The sequence below is a fragment of the Labrus mixtus genome, chromosome 21, assembly GCF_963584025.1.
Source record: "Labrus mixtus chromosome 21, fLabMix1.1, whole genome shotgun sequence".
Lineage (NCBI taxonomy): Eukaryota > Metazoa > Chordata > Actinopteri > Labriformes > Labridae > Labrus > Labrus mixtus.
Window position 1 is genome coordinate 23,337,629 of NC_083632.1, and position 16,521 is coordinate 23,354,149.

At 42.2% G+C, this 16,521-nt stretch overlaps 1 protein-coding gene across 1 annotated transcript; it reads left to right on the plus strand.

Annotated features, from left to right (window-relative positions):
* The first annotated feature begins 7,289 nt into the window (after positions 1 to 7,289).
* On the plus strand, positions 7,290 to 13,212 carry prr35 (proline rich 35). The gene is made up of 4 exons (XM_061028278.1): positions 7,290 to 7,345; positions 7,973 to 8,004; positions 10,069 to 11,621; positions 11,959 to 13,212. The coding sequence occupies exons 3-4, from the start codon at positions 10,222 to 10,224 to the stop codon at positions 12,776 to 12,778; spliced, it is 2,220 nt and encodes a 739-aa protein (XP_060884261.1). The 5' UTR covers positions 7,290 to 7,345; positions 7,973 to 8,004; positions 10,069 to 10,221; the 3' UTR covers positions 12,779 to 13,212.
* Positions 13,213 to 16,521: the final 3,309 nt, after the last annotated feature.

The window sequence follows — 16,521 nt, forward strand, 5'->3', positions numbered from 1 at the left end:
CAGGTGTGTTGTCAGTCAGTAAGTCAGGTGTGATGTCAGTCAGTAAGTCAGGTGTGATGTCAGTCAGTAAGTCAGGTGTGATGTCAGTCAGTAAGTCAGGTGTGCTGTCAGTCAGTAAGTCAGTTATGATGTCAGTCAGTAAGTCAGGTGTGCTGTCAGTCAGTAAGTCAGTTATGATGTCAGTCAGTAAGTCAGGTGTGTTGTCAGTCAGTAAGTCAGGTTTGATGTCAGTCAGTAAGTCAGGTGTGCTGTCAGTCAGTAAGTCAGTTATGATGTCAGTCAGTAAGTCAGTTATGATGTCAGTCAGTAAGTCAGGTGTGATGTCAGTCAGTAAGTCAGGTGTGCTGTCAGTCAGTAAGTCAGGTTTGATGTCAGTCAGTAAGTCAGGTGTACTGTCAGTCAGTAAGTCAGGTTTGATGTCAGTCAGTAAGTCAGGTGTGATGTCAGTCAGTAAGTCAGGTGTGCTGTCAGTCAGTAAGTCAAGTGTGATGTCAGTCAGTAAGTCAGTTATGATGTCAGTCAGTAAGTCAGGTGTGATGTCAGTCAGTAAGTCAGGTGTGATGTCGGTCAGTAAGTCAGGTTTGATGTCGGTCAGTAAGTCAGGTTTGATGTCAGTCAGTAAGTCAGGTTTGATGTCAGTCAGTAAGTCAGGTTTGATGTCAGTCAGTAAGTCAGGTTTGATGTCAGTCAGTAAGTCAGGTTTGTTGTCAGTCAGTAAGTCAGTTATGATGTCAGTCAGTAAGTCAGGTGTGATGTCAGTCAGTAAGTCAGGTTTGATGTCAGTCAGTAAGTCAGGTGTGCTGTCAGTCAGTAAGTCAAGTGTGATGTCAGTCAGTAAGTCAGTTATGATGTCAGTCAGTAAGTCAGGTGTGATGTCAGTCAGTAAGTCAGGTGTGATGTCGGTCAGTAAGTCAGGTTTGATGTCGGTCAGTAAGTCAGGTTTGATGTCAGTCAGTAAGTCAGGTTTGATGTCAGTCAGTAAGTCAGGTTTGATGTCAGTCAGTAAGTCAGGTTTGATGTCAGTCAGTAAGTCAGGTTTGCTGTCGGTCAGTAAGTCAGTAAGTCAGGTGTGATGTCAGTCAGTAAGTCAGGTGTGCTGTCAGTCAGTAAGTCAAGTGTGATGTCGGTCAGTAAGTCAGGTGTGCTGTCAGTCAGTAAGTCAGGTGTGATGTCAGTCAGTAAGTCAGGTGTGATGTCAGTCAGTAAGTCAGGTTTGTTGTCAGTCAGTAAGTCAGGTGTGATGTCAGTCAGTAAGTCAGGTTTGTTGTCAGTCAGTAAGTCAGGTGTGATGTCAGTCAGTAAGTCAGGTTTGTTGTCAGTCAGTAAGTCAGTTATGATGTCAGTCAGTAAGTCAGGTGTGATGTCAGTCAGTAAGTCAGTTATGATGTCAGTCAGTAAGTCAGGTGTGATGTCAGTCAGTAAGTCAGGTTTGTTGTCAGTCAGTAAGTCAGGTTTGTTGTCAGTCAGTAAGTCAGGTGTGCTGTCAGTCAGTAAGTCAGGTTTGTTGTCAGTCAGTAAGTCAGGTTTGTTGTCAGTCAGTAAGTCAGGTGTGCTGTCAGTCAGTAAGTCAGGTTTGTTGTCAGTCAGTAAGTCAGGTTTGTTGTCAGTCAGTAAGTCAGGTGTGCTGTCAGTCAGTAAGTCAGGTTTGTTGTCAGTCAGTAAGTCAGGTGTGATGTCAGTCAGTAAGTCAGGTGTGATGTCAGTCAGTAAGTCAGGTGTGATGTCAGTCAGTAAGTCAGGTGTGATGTCAGTCAGTAAGTCAGGTTTGTTGTCAGTCAGTAAGTCAGGTGTGATGTCAGTCAGTAAGTCAGGTTTGATGTCAGTCAGTAAGTCAGGTGTGCTGTCAGTCAGTAAGTCAGGTTTGTTGTCAGTCAGTAAGTCAGGTGTGATGTCAGTCAGTAAGTCAGGTTTGTTGTCAGTCAGTAAGTCAGTTATGATGTCAGTCAGTAAGTCAGGTTTGTTGTCAGTCAGTAAGTCAGTTATGATGTCAGTCAGTAAGTCAGGTGTGCTGTCAGTCAGTAAGTCAGGTTTGATGTCAGTCAGTAAGTCAGGTTTGATGTCAGTCAGTAAGTCAGTTATGATGTCAGTCAGTAAGTCAGGTTTGTTGTCAGTCAGTAAGTCAGGTGTGATGTCAGTCAGTAAGTCAGGTTTGTTGTCAGTCAGTAAGTCAGGTTTGTTGTCAGTCAGTAAGTCAGGTTTGTTGTCAGTCAGTAAGTCAGGTGTGCTGTCAGTCAGTAAGTCAGGTGTGCTGTCAGTCAGTAAGTCAGTTATGATGTCAGTCAGTAAGTCAGGTGTGTTGTCAGTCAGTAAGTCAGGTTTGTTGTCAGTCAGTAAGTCAGGTGTGCTGTCAGTCAGTAAGTCAGTTATGATGTCAGTCAGTAAGTCAGGTGTGATGTCAGTCAGTAAGTCAGGTGTGATGTCAGTCAGTAAGTCAGTTATGATGTCAGTCAGTAAGTCAGGTGTGATGTCAGTCAGTAAGTCAGGTGTGATGTCAGTCAGTAAGTCAGTTATGATGTCAGTCAGTAAGTCAGGTGTGATGTCAGTCAGTAAGTCAGGTGTGATGTCAGTCAGTAAGTCAGTTATGATGTCAGTCAGTAAGTCAGGTGTGATGTCAGTCAGTAAGTCAGGTTTGTTGTCAGTCAGTAAGTCAGGTGTGATGTCAGTCAGTAAGTCAGTTATGATGTCAGTCAGTAAGTCAGGTGTGTTGTCAGTCAGTAAGTCAGGTTTGATGTCAGTCAGTAAGTCAGGTGTGCTGTCAGTCAGTAAGTCAGTTATGATGTCAGTCAGTAAGTCAGTTATGATGTCAGTCAGTAAGTCAGGTGTGATGTCAGTCAGTAAGTCAGGTTTGTTGTCAGTCAGTAAGTCAGGTGTGATGTCAGTCAGTAAGTCAGTTATGATGTCAGTCAGTAAGTCAGGTGTGTTGTCAGTCAGTAAGTCAGGTGTGATGTCAGTCAGTAAGTCAGGTGTGATGTCAGTCAGTAAGTCAGGTGTGCTGTCAGTCAGTAAGTCAGGTGTGTTGTCAGTCAGTAAGTCAGGTGTGATGTCAGTCAGTAAGTCAGGTGTGATGTCAGTCAGTAAGTCAGGTGTGATGTCAGTCAGTAAGTCAGGTGTGCTGTCAGTCAGTAAGTCAGTTATGATGTCAGTCAGTAAGTCAGGTGTGCTGTCAGTCAGTAAGTCAGTTATGATGTCAGTCAGTAAGTCAGGTGTGTTGTCAGTCAGTAAGTCAGGTTTGATGTCAGTCAGTAAGTCAGGTGTGCTGTCAGTCAGTAAGTCAGTTATGATGTCAGTCAGTAAGTCAGTTATGATGTCAGTCAGTAAGTCAGGTGTGATGTCAGTCAGTAAGTCAGGTGTGCTGTCAGTCAGTAAGTCAGGTTTGATGTCAGTCAGTAAGTCAGGTGTACTGTCAGTCAGTAAGTCAGGTTTGATGTCAGTCAGTAAGTCAGGTGTGATGTCAGTCAGTAAGTCAGGTGTGCTGTCAGTCAGTAAGTCAAGTGTGATGTCAGTCAGTAAGTCAGTTATGATGTCAGTCAGTAAGTCAGGTGTGATGTCAGTCAGTAAGTCAGGTGTGATGTCGGTCAGTAAGTCAGGTTTGATGTCGGTCAGTAAGTCAGGTTTGATGTCAGTCAGTAAGTCAGGTTTGATGTCAGTCAGTAAGTCAGGTTTGATGTCAGTCAGTAAGTCAGGTTTGATGTCAGTCAGTAAGTCAGGTTTGTTGTCAGTCAGTAAGTCAGTTATGATGTCAGTCAGTAAGTCAGGTGTGATGTCAGTCAGTAAGTCAGGTTTGATGTCAGTCAGTAAGTCAGGTGTGCTGTCAGTCAGTAAGTCAAGTGTGATGTCAGTCAGTAAGTCAGTTATGATGTCAGTCAGTAAGTCAGGTGTGATGTCAGTCAGTAAGTCAGGTGTGATGTCGGTCAGTAAGTCAGGTTTGATGTCGGTCAGTAAGTCAGGTTTGATGTCAGTCAGTAAGTCAGGTTTGATGTCAGTCAGTAAGTCAGGTTTGATGTCAGTCAGTAAGTCAGGTTTGATGTCAGTCAGTAAGTCAGGTTTGCTGTCGGTCAGTAAGTCAGTAAGTCAGGTGTGATGTCAGTCAGTAAGTCAGGTGTGCTGTCAGTCAGTAAGTCAAGTGTGATGTCGGTCAGTAAGTCAGGTGTGCTGTCAGTCAGTAAGTCAGGTGTGATGTCAGTCAGTAAGTCAGGTTTGTTGTCAGTCAGTAAGTCAAGTGTGATGTCGGTCAGTAAGTCAGGTGTGCTGTCAGTCAGTAAGTCAGGTTTGATGTCGGTCAGTAAGTCAGGTGTGATGTCAGTCAGTAAGTCAGGTGTGATGTCAGTCAGTAAGTCAGGTTTGATGTCGGTCAGTAAGTCAGGTGTGATGTCAGTCAGTAAGTCAGGTGTGATGTCAGTCAGTAAGTCAGGTTTGATGTCAGTCAGTAAGTCAGGTTTGTTGTCAGTCAGTAAGTCAGGTGTGCTGTCAGTCAGTAAGTCAGGTTTGATGTCGGTCAGTAAGTCAGGTGTGATGTCAGTCAGTAAGTCAGGTGTGATGTCAGTCAGTAAGTCAGGTTTGATGTCGGTCAGTAAGTCAGGTGTGATGTCAGTCAGTAAGTCAGGTTTGGTGTCAGTCAGTAAGTCAGGTTTGATGTCAGTCAGTAAGTCAGGTGTGCTGTCAGTCAGTAAGTCAGGTGTGATGTCAGTCAGTAAGTCAGGTGTGCTGTCAGTCAGTAAGTCAGGTGTGATGTCAGTCAGTAAGTCAGGTGTGCTGTCAGTCAGTAAGTCAGGTTTGGTGTCAGTCAGTAAGTCAGGTGTGATGTCAGTCAGTAAGTCAGGTGTGATGTCAGTCAGTAAGTCAGGTGTGCTGTCAGTCAGTAAGTCAGGTGTGATGTCAGTCAGTAAGTCAGGTTTGGTGTCAGTCAGTAAGTCAGGTGTGCTGTCAGTCAGTAAGTCAGGTTTGGTGTCAGTCAGTAAGTCAGGTGTGCTGTCAGTCAGTAAGTCAGGTGTGATGTCAGTCAGTAAGTCAGGTTTGGTGTCAGTCAGTAAGTCAGGTGTGCTGTCAGTCAGTAAGTCAGGTTTGGTGTCAGTCAGTAAGTCAGGTGTGCTGTCAGTCAGTAAGTCAGGTTTGGTGTCAGTCAGTAAGTCAGGTTTGGTGTCAGTCAGTAAGTCAGGTGTGGTGTAACTTGATCCATTAATGAAGACCCAATGGTCTCATTGGATCATTTTTTTTAATAGACTGGCTGTAAAACATTTTTTTTAATTATAATAGTTGTTCACTGATCAGTGTTATTTGCTTTTGTCATCAAACATGATGGGGAAACTGTCAAAGGATTAGCCCAACAACTCTTAGTTTATCAGAATTAAGTATTTAGATGCGTTAAAGCCTAAATGTAAACTGTCCTAATTTAAAGAACTCAGAGTGTTGGGTTCAAGAAGACTTGTCCTTATGCAGGTTAAAAGAATTGGCATCTCAAATTCAAACAGTCTCATCCAGGACAGATTTGTGAATGAGAAAAAGAGACTAAAAGAATTAGACTCACTTCATATACTTACACTTATCAGTTCAAACTGACACAGTATCTGCAGCCGGAGAGAGACAGTCTTTAAACTCACAGCGTCTCCCTTGAGCCTGCACTTTAAGAAGGATCTTTCTCCTGTTTCTCCTCCTCTTACTCCTCCATGTCACAGTGTGCTCCTGTCGTTCTTCCTGATTTACCAGACATCCTCTTTCCCCTGCTGTCAAATTTGGTACAGATGGTTAGGCTCGTTGGAGCGGCCTGTCAGTCTCCATTTGGCCGCCTCAACGTGACAGCAGCTCTGATGGCTCGTGAAGGGCCCCCGACTTTCCCAGCACACGGACACTGACATTTCTCAAAGGGGCTTGCATGCATGCTTCCCACCCTGCCAGAGGAGGGAAACCAAGAACCTGGAGATGACCCAGAGCTGGCTACAGGCGGAGAGAGTCAGGGATGGAGAGAGAAGAGGAGAAACTGAAGATTTGAGAAGTTGGGGTAGAATTTAGACAAAGATTAAGAGTTAATGAAGGGTGAGGCATTTGAGCATAAGTGGGAGAAAAAGGGGTAGATAATGAAAGGTCAAGTGCAACAGAAGAAAAAGTAAATAATGTCAGGAAACATATGTCAGTCATTGCCTGGATGTGAGATTACAGCTCATGCAGTAACCACTTAAATGTCCTAAAATACGCACTTTTATGTGTGTCCCTCTCTACACCCCTTAGAGAACAGGTCAACTTCATCTGATGAAGTTTAAGAGAAAACAAACTGCTACATGAATCATCAAACGTCCAGGTGCAGACACAAATTCACAGAGCTGTCTCTGATCGCTGCACACAGAGAGAGTGCAGAGCTCCCTTACTTACAGTAAGAACATTATTTTCAGTGTTCAGTTATTAAAGTAATGCATTACAACATTAGAAGAGCAGATTTATTTTTCTTAAAAACGGACGGTGAAATGGGTATTCAAATGCTTACCTGTCTAAGACAGAGCTGCAAAAGATGAAACCTGGAAAAAGGATATGAAAAGAAAAAGTTATTTTAGATTTTTTTTATTATTGAGATAGACAGACAGATTGATAACTTAGAATTAAAGAAGTGTACACCTAAATGTTAACAGTCAAATCAATTTATTTTTTTCACTTTAAAAAAACAGTAAAACATTTTTTTCTCATATTCCTAACCTTCTCATGTCCTTTTTTCACTTCTGAATTTTCCCATGACAAATGAAAATAGCAAAAAAAAATCCTGGAATTATGAGGAACTGATTGTCAGAAGATTTTGAAAAAGAGATTTTATATTATGGCATTAATAGATAAGCCTTTTTTTTGTAAGTTTGCATTGAGCATTTTAAAGGTTTATATTGCCCCTGTAAGCTACACAATAGTGCTCAGACCAAATTAAGCTTTTTGCTATAGATACAAGAAGAAATGTATATGAAATGTATAATAAAAGTAGAATAGATTTCCTCTATTTCTCACATGAGGCTGCAGACAAACAGAGAATTAAACACTTGACCTCACAGCAGAGTGAATCACTTGGATAAATGTCCCTGTTGCCCTCCGTAGCCCTAATCATACTAACCTCTACCTTTATTGTAAATTATTATTCTGCATCTTGGCTGCAAGGTGGAGACCCCGTTTGACAATCCAGAGGGGGGAGAGGGAGGAGGGGGGAGGGGGGGGAGGGGGGGGAGGGGGGGGGGGGCTGCTGTATTGTAACGCCTGCGGGCAATGCTCCCAGTCAATATATATGTGCACAGTCGCTGCTGTGCTTCTGTTTGAGCGGGACGCGCTGAACCTCAGAGCCGCTGCAGAGAGACACAGACACACACCGGGACGCTCAGAGGTACAGTGAATACATTTTATCTCTACTTTGACATGTTTGTGGTTTTGCATGCAGGAAGGTTATAGTTTGTCTAAATTAGGGGATATATTTTAAAAGTAAGTTTAAAAAGAGGCCTGCTCAACATGATGTATTTCGAAGCAAATAAAAAAATAAAAACTGCACATCTTTTATTTTGAAGGTTTTGTAACAAGAAAATGTTAAATTCAATTTGTTTAGTTTCAAACAGTTGTGAGGATGAATATTGTCCCAAAATCTAACAAAATAATTGTTTGTTTTGATTTCCATGAAAACAGTTTTTGAGTTACTTTTCATTGCCATTTCCACTACACATGTAATATAGCTTTATAAAATTGGTTCTAAAGCATTTTCTATGACCAAGATTGTAAAGACCTTGAATTCATTTATTCAGCATTTAAAATGGTTTTTTTTTCTGTTTATGCATACAATTCAACTAATTTAAAATGTTTGTTTGTAGAGAGCTTGTTGTTTTTTAGGTTGTTTGAAGTATAAATAGAGATTGAAGAATATTTGTCTTATTATTTTTTTGTTGTTTTTATATTCTATTAAAGAAATAAAACATAAATAAGATAATGACATTTCATGTTTACTCTATTTCCTCTTTTTCAGATAACCACTCGTCATCCTGACAACAATCCAAGGTACAGTCTCTAAATTAAATACGTTGAAATAAGATAAAAGCTACAGAACATTTTTCCACAGTGTATATTACTGTACTGCCAGGCGGTCCCGTCGAGCTGTCAGCGGTCTGGTTGCATGTAACTTGTCAAAGCTTTTAGTGTGGTGAACCTCCTTAATTGTAACAATAGATGTTCAAGCGGTTTGGCTTGTTTGATCAGCAGCCCTAAAAGCTTAAAACAAGACCGCAGGGTTTGGATATGGGGCAACAGGGGGGCTAAAGTGCAAAGTCAGTGGAGAGCAGAGCAGATAGTAGTGGCCAGGAGAGGGAAAAAAACACTGTAAAAATGATTTTTATTGATTGGATCGTAGCAGCAGCTGTTAGGCTCCATTATAAGCTCAAAACCCAGGTCAGAGCCCCGAGGCGGACAAGTCAACCAATCAAATGGTCAGCCACTAAGCGAGCCAATTCTGAGGGTCCAATTGGGAGGGCAGTTTGCAACAGCCTGCCAGTCTGTGTTAGACTCACCATGTCTTTCATCTTCACTTTTCATGCTGGTTTTTATAGATGAGGTTGTCTGCTGTCTCTCAATATAACAGGCCATCCATCACCTGTGTGTGCTTCACTGGCCTTTATCTCAAAACTATCATGAACAGTCTCTGGATGAGTGTACTTCTTTCCTTCAGCGTAGACCCCAAACATCCCACAGACTTTCATCTGGGAATAACCCGGGGAAAAAAGACAAAAATAAAAGCCCTCAAAGCAGAGTGTTTCAAATTGAGAAGCGCACTTCATCTCACATCTTCTTTCACTGCAGGGTTCACCCGACGGCCTGGCTTTAAGTCTTAGAAGATCACAAAGTTTCTGTAATTGAACAGCTGAAAAAAGCACATAAGTGTTGGGTGCTTAAATTTACTTTAGGGGACTAGAAAAGAGAGATAATAAATTAAACCCATGACCTTACTTGAATGGAAAATTTAAGATGGAAAAAAACACAAAGATAAAAAAAGGTTCAGACAGTGTACAGTTGATAAATCAAAAAAAGAAAAACAGTGGATTACTTTCAAAGCTGTACAGAAACTATACAAGCAAAATAATGAATGTAAGAAAAATAAAAAAGTTCAACATAATAATAAATTACCTGTCAATAGATTGATGGATGCTGGAAGGTAATTATCCTATCGTATAAAACACGTCCAAATAATGAATCGTCCATCATAGTATTTCAAGTTTTAAATTCCTTTTGTGAACCACCTCTCTTGTTTGACACTTAAATGCCTTACAATGACTTTTAACCTCTTGATAAATGCTCTTATTGCTAATCATGTTGTATAGTATAACCAAACTCTTAATGCAGTAGTACTAAGACGAGACTGAGTTCAGGATAGCAGTTGAACTTCTGCACCATGTCCTGACCCAGATCCCAGTCCAGGCACTAATGACGCCCTTTAGGCATGACGCCAGGCTCTCATTAGGAACCAGGCCTCAAACCCCCGACTCCTCTATGCTAACCACAGCCTGGCCTCCGTTGTGCCTGTAGTCGGCCTCCGAGGGTCCAGCCGCAAACCCAAGCAGGCCTGTAAGTGCTTTGAAGGCCCCCTGCACAGGTGCAGTCCCCTGAGACGGCCCTGTTTGCCCCCCAGCCCTGGACCCTGTTAGCGCCTGGTGCTACACTGGAACTAATTAGTAGTGGCAGGTACAGGGAGAAAGGAGTAGCTTGGGCCTCCCTGCAGTTAGGTTAGTGGCAACGCGCAGCTTAGGCAGACAACAAATATGCTCATATGATATACATACTGTACGTGCATAATGATACAGAGCAGCCTTTAGTGCACACACATGTTTAGCTCAGAAATATAGGCACTTCATTTGTGCAAGATGTGTTTTTGTATTCATAACAATTTTTTTTTTTGGTACATTTTAAATGTTTTCTCTATTAATTTGTTTTTTTTTCGAGTTTTCAAGAACAGCTTTATCTTTTTCCAATCTTCATACAGAACTATGTTCTGTAAAGCACTGTGGTCAAGCTTGGTTGTTTTACATGTGCTATATACATAAAGTTGACTCTATTTAAATTCTGTGTTCACAGGTTCAAGAGATGCTATCTTTCATCTACCTACCAAACGGAGAGCCCTGCATCCAATGAAATGAACCCTGGCAAAAAAAAGAGATAAACCAGAAATCCTTCTTCAACTGATATCATTATAACAAAATCACACATCCTAAAGACCAAGAAGTAATCATGTCCAAGGACGAGGCTTGTAAAGTGACGTCCGCCAGCAAACACAAGGAGCGGAAGCCTAAGAAGCCTCACTATATTCCCCGGCCATGGGGCAAACCCTACAACTACAAATGTTTCCAGTGCCCCTTCACCTGCATGGAAAAGTCTCACCTGTACAACCATATGAAATACAGCCTGTGCAAGAACTCCCTTTCTTTGCTCATAGAGTCAGACTGGCCATACAAGAAGGGAAACATCCTGCATCCAGAGCAGCTCCGGCCCTTTCAGCAGGCACACAGCATTCACACTAACGGGAAAGACGGTTTAGAGCAGGTAGCAGGGACTGAGGAGAGGCAAAGGCAGAGCAGGGAAGATGAGGGAAAGGACAGGGAAATCCAGGGAGCAGAAGATGAAGAGGAGGGAGGACACAGAGAGGGAGTAGAGGTTGCGAGGTTGACTAAAGAAAGCACTGGAGACAACCACAGAGAAGATGCTACAGAATTTGCAACAAAGAAAACCAAACAACCAGAGTCTGAGTTTCTGATGGCCGACATGCTCTCCCTGGAGAATCAGCTGTTACGAGCGCGCTCGGTCGAAGTTGAGGCTCAGCTGAAACAGTATAAGCTGTCCAAGACGTGTCTCACTGCTCCTGGCTTGTTGTCTGAGCAATGGCGGATGTTAGCGTCCAGCCACACTAAGGCTAAAGCTGAGGGTGCTCAGTCCCGAGTGAGCACCTCAATACCCTGCTACCCTCCTCCGCCAAACTTGGTGGATTACCAGGATCCCACTGGACTCAACCTGTCAATGCTCGGGGTGGGCTACCCCATCAGTCCCAGCCTCTTCTCCTACATGAACTCAGCTTTTCCCGCTGCAGCAACGAGTGTAACCGCACAGACCCACGCACAGCTTGCCCAGTTTCCCTTCCTAGCATCGGCCGCCCAGCTGATGCACCCGACCTCCGGCACCCATGCTGACAGAACTCTCATCTCCCCTCGCCTCTACTACCCTTTCCTATGTGAGCACACATTCGGGGTGGGCGCCAGTCAGGGTGACTCCAGCAAAGCCCTCAAAACGTCCACAAACAGTCTAGAAGTGAATCCTCTGTCCAGCTTCCAGCCCAAAGTGAATCTATGGAAAGTGCCTGCCTTGCGGCCGGGGACCGCTGCAGTCAGCCAGGCTGGCTGGGTTTCACCTCAACAAGAGGCTGCAGAGCATGGCTACAGGGCGGGGGACAAAACGCAGGCTACAGCCAAGGAAGGCAAAGCAAGCTGGGGTGTAAAGAGGACAGGGGTGCCACTGGGGAACCACGAGGCACCTGTGGAGAAGAAGCCGGCCATTGGTTTCTCTTTGGACCTTTTGAAGAATATTCAGACTGCATCGACTCTCAATATGTCAGTGGACAAACTTATCTTCCCTGGAAGGTAAATGTTTCTATTTTGATTCTGTGGTATTGTAATGAGAAGTACATTTGTCTCTTTAACTGTCATGTGATAATCTGAAATGATATGGAACTTAAGGGACAAGGATGTCCACCAATGAATCTGATTCTGTTCATTCTGTTCTACTTTAATCTTTCAACTATTGGCAAGTGTTTGTACATTGGTGGATTTAAAGTTGAATCTCTGTAAATAATATTACAAACACTTGCTCTTTATATTGGGAGTCATGTTGTGCTATATGAAGAAGAACTGATAGATTGGCGATCTCTAATGTGTTATATTTACGCAAGGCAATGAACTAAAATGTTCCCACCCTTAGTTTACAGGATGCTCAGCTCCAGACTCAACCCTCTGACCTGTGGTACAACGATGCTCTCTCCAGTCTCAACAGTGAAACATCCTCTCTGTCTACCAGCGGGGGACCAAACAGCAAGGACTCCACTGCTCCCCGGACAATGGGGGAGGGGGCTTCACAGTCAGTGGCTACTCTCCTTGGTGATCTTTCCAAGGCATTGCAGGAGTACCAGGAGGCTGAACGCAAAATCTCCCATCTGGAGAAAGAGGACCTCCCCGCCCAACGCCACCTCTGGGAACATTTGAGCAAAATTCGCAGTGAGCTGTCCCACATCCACCAGGCGCTGGAGCGGACTGCTCGTCAGAGCGACGGGCCGCTTGACCTGTCAGTCAAGAAGAACTCCACGGATTCTGTTGCTGACCGTAGAATCAGAGAGGATATTAGCCTTAAAGATAATACAACAGAGACAGAGGATGAAGACGAGGAGCTGGAAGAGAAAAAGGAAGAAGAGGAGAATGAGAGCGAGAGGAAGGCAATGAAGGCATCGTTGGAGAGTCGAAAGCAGTCGTTAGACATGCTGATCAAAATGAGTCAGGCGTCTCTGGTGAACACAGAGGTTCTGTCTCCAGGTGGTCTTGGCATGAGGCCTAATTCTGCTGAGGCCTTGTGGCCGAGCAGAACAACAAAGTGTGAGGCGGACTCCAGCGTCCTGCTCTGCCCTGACGGTCGCTCAGTAGTGTTCACTGATATACCTCCCTCAGCCAAAACCACCAAAAGACCCCCGTCCATACAGCGACTAGACGCCCAGTGTCCCCCAAGCCCTCTGACAGCAACAGACAATTAAATACATCACCTGTACTGTAAAATGATTGATTTAAATGCAGTTGACTTTGATTTTCATCGGCTTGAGGAACTCCTTTTGACATTTAATGTGAAAAACCTCCACAATGTTTGCACCTTAAAGGACAAAACAGAGAATGACAGAAAAGTCCTACAAATGCACTATGGACCTTGATTGTGACATAAGACTCTCCTGAAAAGACGTTTTAAATACATCAGCATTTATAAGAATTACCATCAGGACCATTAGGACAATCTATTATTTCCCAACAATGTTGATCCACAACACTTTGAATGGATTGTAAATAATGCAATTATAATATATGTAAAATCTCTTAAATGGTAAATGCCTTTTATGGACGATGTCATGTTGGGTTGCATTGCACTTGATGAAAAATAATTGTATTATAAACACTGTATTTCTTTGAATAAACAGAGTCAAAAACAAGTACTTTCAATCTTTCAAAATACCCTCGAAAAAAGAGAATTTTATAGTTTGTGATCAAATCATGCAACGAAATGCTAGCACCACCATTAAGGGTCTACATAATGGGTAAAAAGATTGATAGTGGCAGCTTTACCTGAATCTCCTAGATCCGGCCTGACATGGTCAGTTGGCTGTGATAAAGGTGAAGCAGCACCTTAAGGTAAATGGCCACCAGTGAGGTCATTCCCGCCTCCGCTCAGGAATCCAGGAGCTCTCCTCAAAAGGTCAGGGCCTTGAGGGCGTGGCTTAACAAAGAGTAAATAGAGGCTTACCTGTCCCCCCCCAGGATGAGCACCTAGCACTGGGCTGCCCTGCGTCCCTTGGCCCTTTCACCAACCTCACACATAACACAAAAAGGCAAAAGGCCATCTGCCATTCCCAGGCAGTACAGAGTGGAATTTCAGTCTTTAAAATGACTGCATAGGTCGAAATAAATGCATTTTCTTTTTAACTTATATAAATTATTATTTGTTTTATTTATTTATTTATTTGCTTTTTAATGGCTTGATAAATTATTACAAAAATTAAATTTATAATTTCACAACTCCTTGAGTTATACTTCAAGCCAATATTTGGGAACTATTTGAATCCATTGTACCATGAATTATATTTGATCATTATTACTGCTCTTGAGAAGAAGAAAATGGAAAATAAATTAAAATTACTTGAAGATAACAGAGCACCACAATAATTTGATTCTTTAACAGGAATACAATCCTCAAATTCCTTTGCTTTAGCTTTCCTCCTCCAAAAAAACAAGTTTTCATCCATCCATGTGTATTTCCTAAGCATGTTGACCCAGATATCTCTCTCCTCCTCTCCCCAGCAACATTTTAAGCTTCTACTAAAACCTTCTCAGGCAAGCTTTTTGTTCTGTTTTATATCTTCCAAAATCCCACTGGTTTTAAAACAACATATTTTGGACAGAATCCATCTAAATCTTTTATAGAATTAAAGTTTAAAGGCAACAACACAACAGTTGGAAGGAATGAAAAATATCAATATGGATATCACCAAATATCTGTTGTTTATATTAAATGCCAATTTGAATGTTTTAAACATAAAAAATGATGCAGCATCTTTTTCTGAGCATCACTAAAAGCAAGATTCAAGCGAATAGCTCCCTCACGTGGGCAAAGTGTTTAGAGGCAGAGGGGTAGCTGCTGTCAGCACTTACACAGCGGGGAGAAAGAAAGAAAAGAAAAAAACTAAAGCTGCTAATTATAAAATGTTTTGTATACACTATAAGTCTCTAAAATCAGAGTTTCTTTAAATATCGTTAGGGCAGATAACAGGCAAGTACAAAAACAATGAGTTTCACATCCTTCGTCAAATTGACATATGTGTCAAGAGTGCTGAATTGGAGAACTGATGGTCGTTATAAAAAGCTCAGCTGCAAAGATTAAAGCACCACAAGAGGAGCAAGAAAGAGTAAGTTAAAATATTTGATCACTTTTTGGTTTAGAATATGTTAAATAATGCTGTACAGACTAAAATCACTATATATCCAATATTAACAATCAATATTATTTAAGAGTCTGAATAGAAGAAGTAATGCAGTCATGCAAGTAAAAGAGTAAGAAGGAGAAGAGAATACTTATACTATGTACTATATTTATATTAAAATGTTGGTGACCAAGCAGGTCCTCCTGTTGCCTGACATGGACCCTTAATTGAACCTTCGACTTATGTTATATCCAAGTATAGGAGAAATCAACCATTGTTTGAAACTGAACAAAATAAAAAATGCCTAAAAACTGAATTACACACAGTGATTAATGAATAAAACAAACATATTAATAATAATAATGATACATTTTATTTATAAGCGCTTTTCAAAAACTCAAAGACACTGTACAATAGTTAAAAACAGAAAGAACAGCACAGTAAGGACAGACTAACAGACATTGCAACATTACACACAAATAATAAAGATAACAACAATAAAGGTAAACTACAGAAAACAGGAAATACATCACAATCATACATTAAAAGTTTAAAGAGGTGAGTTTTGATCAGTGATTTGAAAGTAGGAGGGTCGGTGCAGTGTTGAATGTGTGTAGGGAGTGAGTTCCAGAGGGAGGGGGCAGCTATGGAGAAGGTTCTGTCCCCCCAGGTTCGGTGTTTGGTTCTAAGAGGGGGAGATAGGAGGTTTTGAAGAACGGAGGCTGCGTGCAGGAGTGTGAGGGTGAAGGAGAGCCGTGAGGTAGGAGGGGGCCTGGTGGTTAAGGGCTTTACGTGTGAGGAGAAGGATTTGAATTGGATACGGTAAGGGACAGGGAGCCAGTGGAGATTTTGCAGGACAGGGGTGATGTGTTCGCGTGTGAGGGTGTGGGTGAGGAGGCGTGCAGCAGAGTTTTGGATGTATTGATGTTCATTAAGGACTTTGAATGATGTGCCAAAAAGGATGCTATTGCAATAGTCGAGTCTGGATGTGATGAATGCATGGATTAGTGTTTCAGCAGCAGAAAATTAGCTATATTTTTGAGGTGAAAGAAGGCGGTTCTTGTGAGCTGGGTGACGTGGTGATCAAAGCTGGCTGTCAAAGATGACTCCAAGATTGCGGATATGATTGAGCTTATATAGCGCTTTTCTAGTCTTCCGACTACTCAAAGCGCTTTTACACTGCAGGTCACACAATTCAGGGTTAAGTGTCTTGCCCAAGGACACATCGGACATGTTGCCCAGCTGGGGATTGAACCCTCGACCTTCGGGATTTAGGGCCGATGATTATTATGTCCGATTTTGCATAGTTAAGAGAGAGGAAGTTGGTGTGCAGCCATGTTTTTATTTCATTGAGGCAGTTTGTCAGGGTATTGATTGATGTTTCTTCTTATGATCATATCTACTTGTATGGGATTGTTTTCATTACAGCAAATAAAGAGGTAGAGCTGGTAAATGGGTAACAGATGCTCATAGTTGTGCATTTTGCAGAAAATTAGCAGCAGCCATTAGCAGAAGAGGCAGATATTTTCCAAAGGAGAATTAAAAACAGAGCTGGTGGATGTGTGAAACGGCAGTTGTTTCAGTTCACCTTTTCAAAGAGGCCATGTCGGTGTTGTATTCACAAATTCATTGTTTCACAGAGGCGTAAATCAGCTACTGCAGGTTTAAAATCTTAAAATATTAGTGCAGCTACCTTTTGATGTGTATCATTTCTAACTTCCTCATGATGCATTCGTGTTTCTTTCTTAATATAGTTTGAGGTTTTTGTAGTTGAACCTCTTTGCAGTCTGTGCAAAAGGAACTGTGAAGAAAAG

Coding starts and splice junctions, on each gene's coding strand:
- prr35 (XM_061028278.1), top strand. CDS start 10,222: ATGTCCAAGGACGAGGCTTGTAAAGTGACGTCCGCCAGCAAACACAAG. Junction 11,622..11,958: donor AAACTTATCTTCCCTGGAAG/GTAAATGTTTCT, acceptor TCCCACCCTTAG/TTTACAGGATGCTCAGCTCC.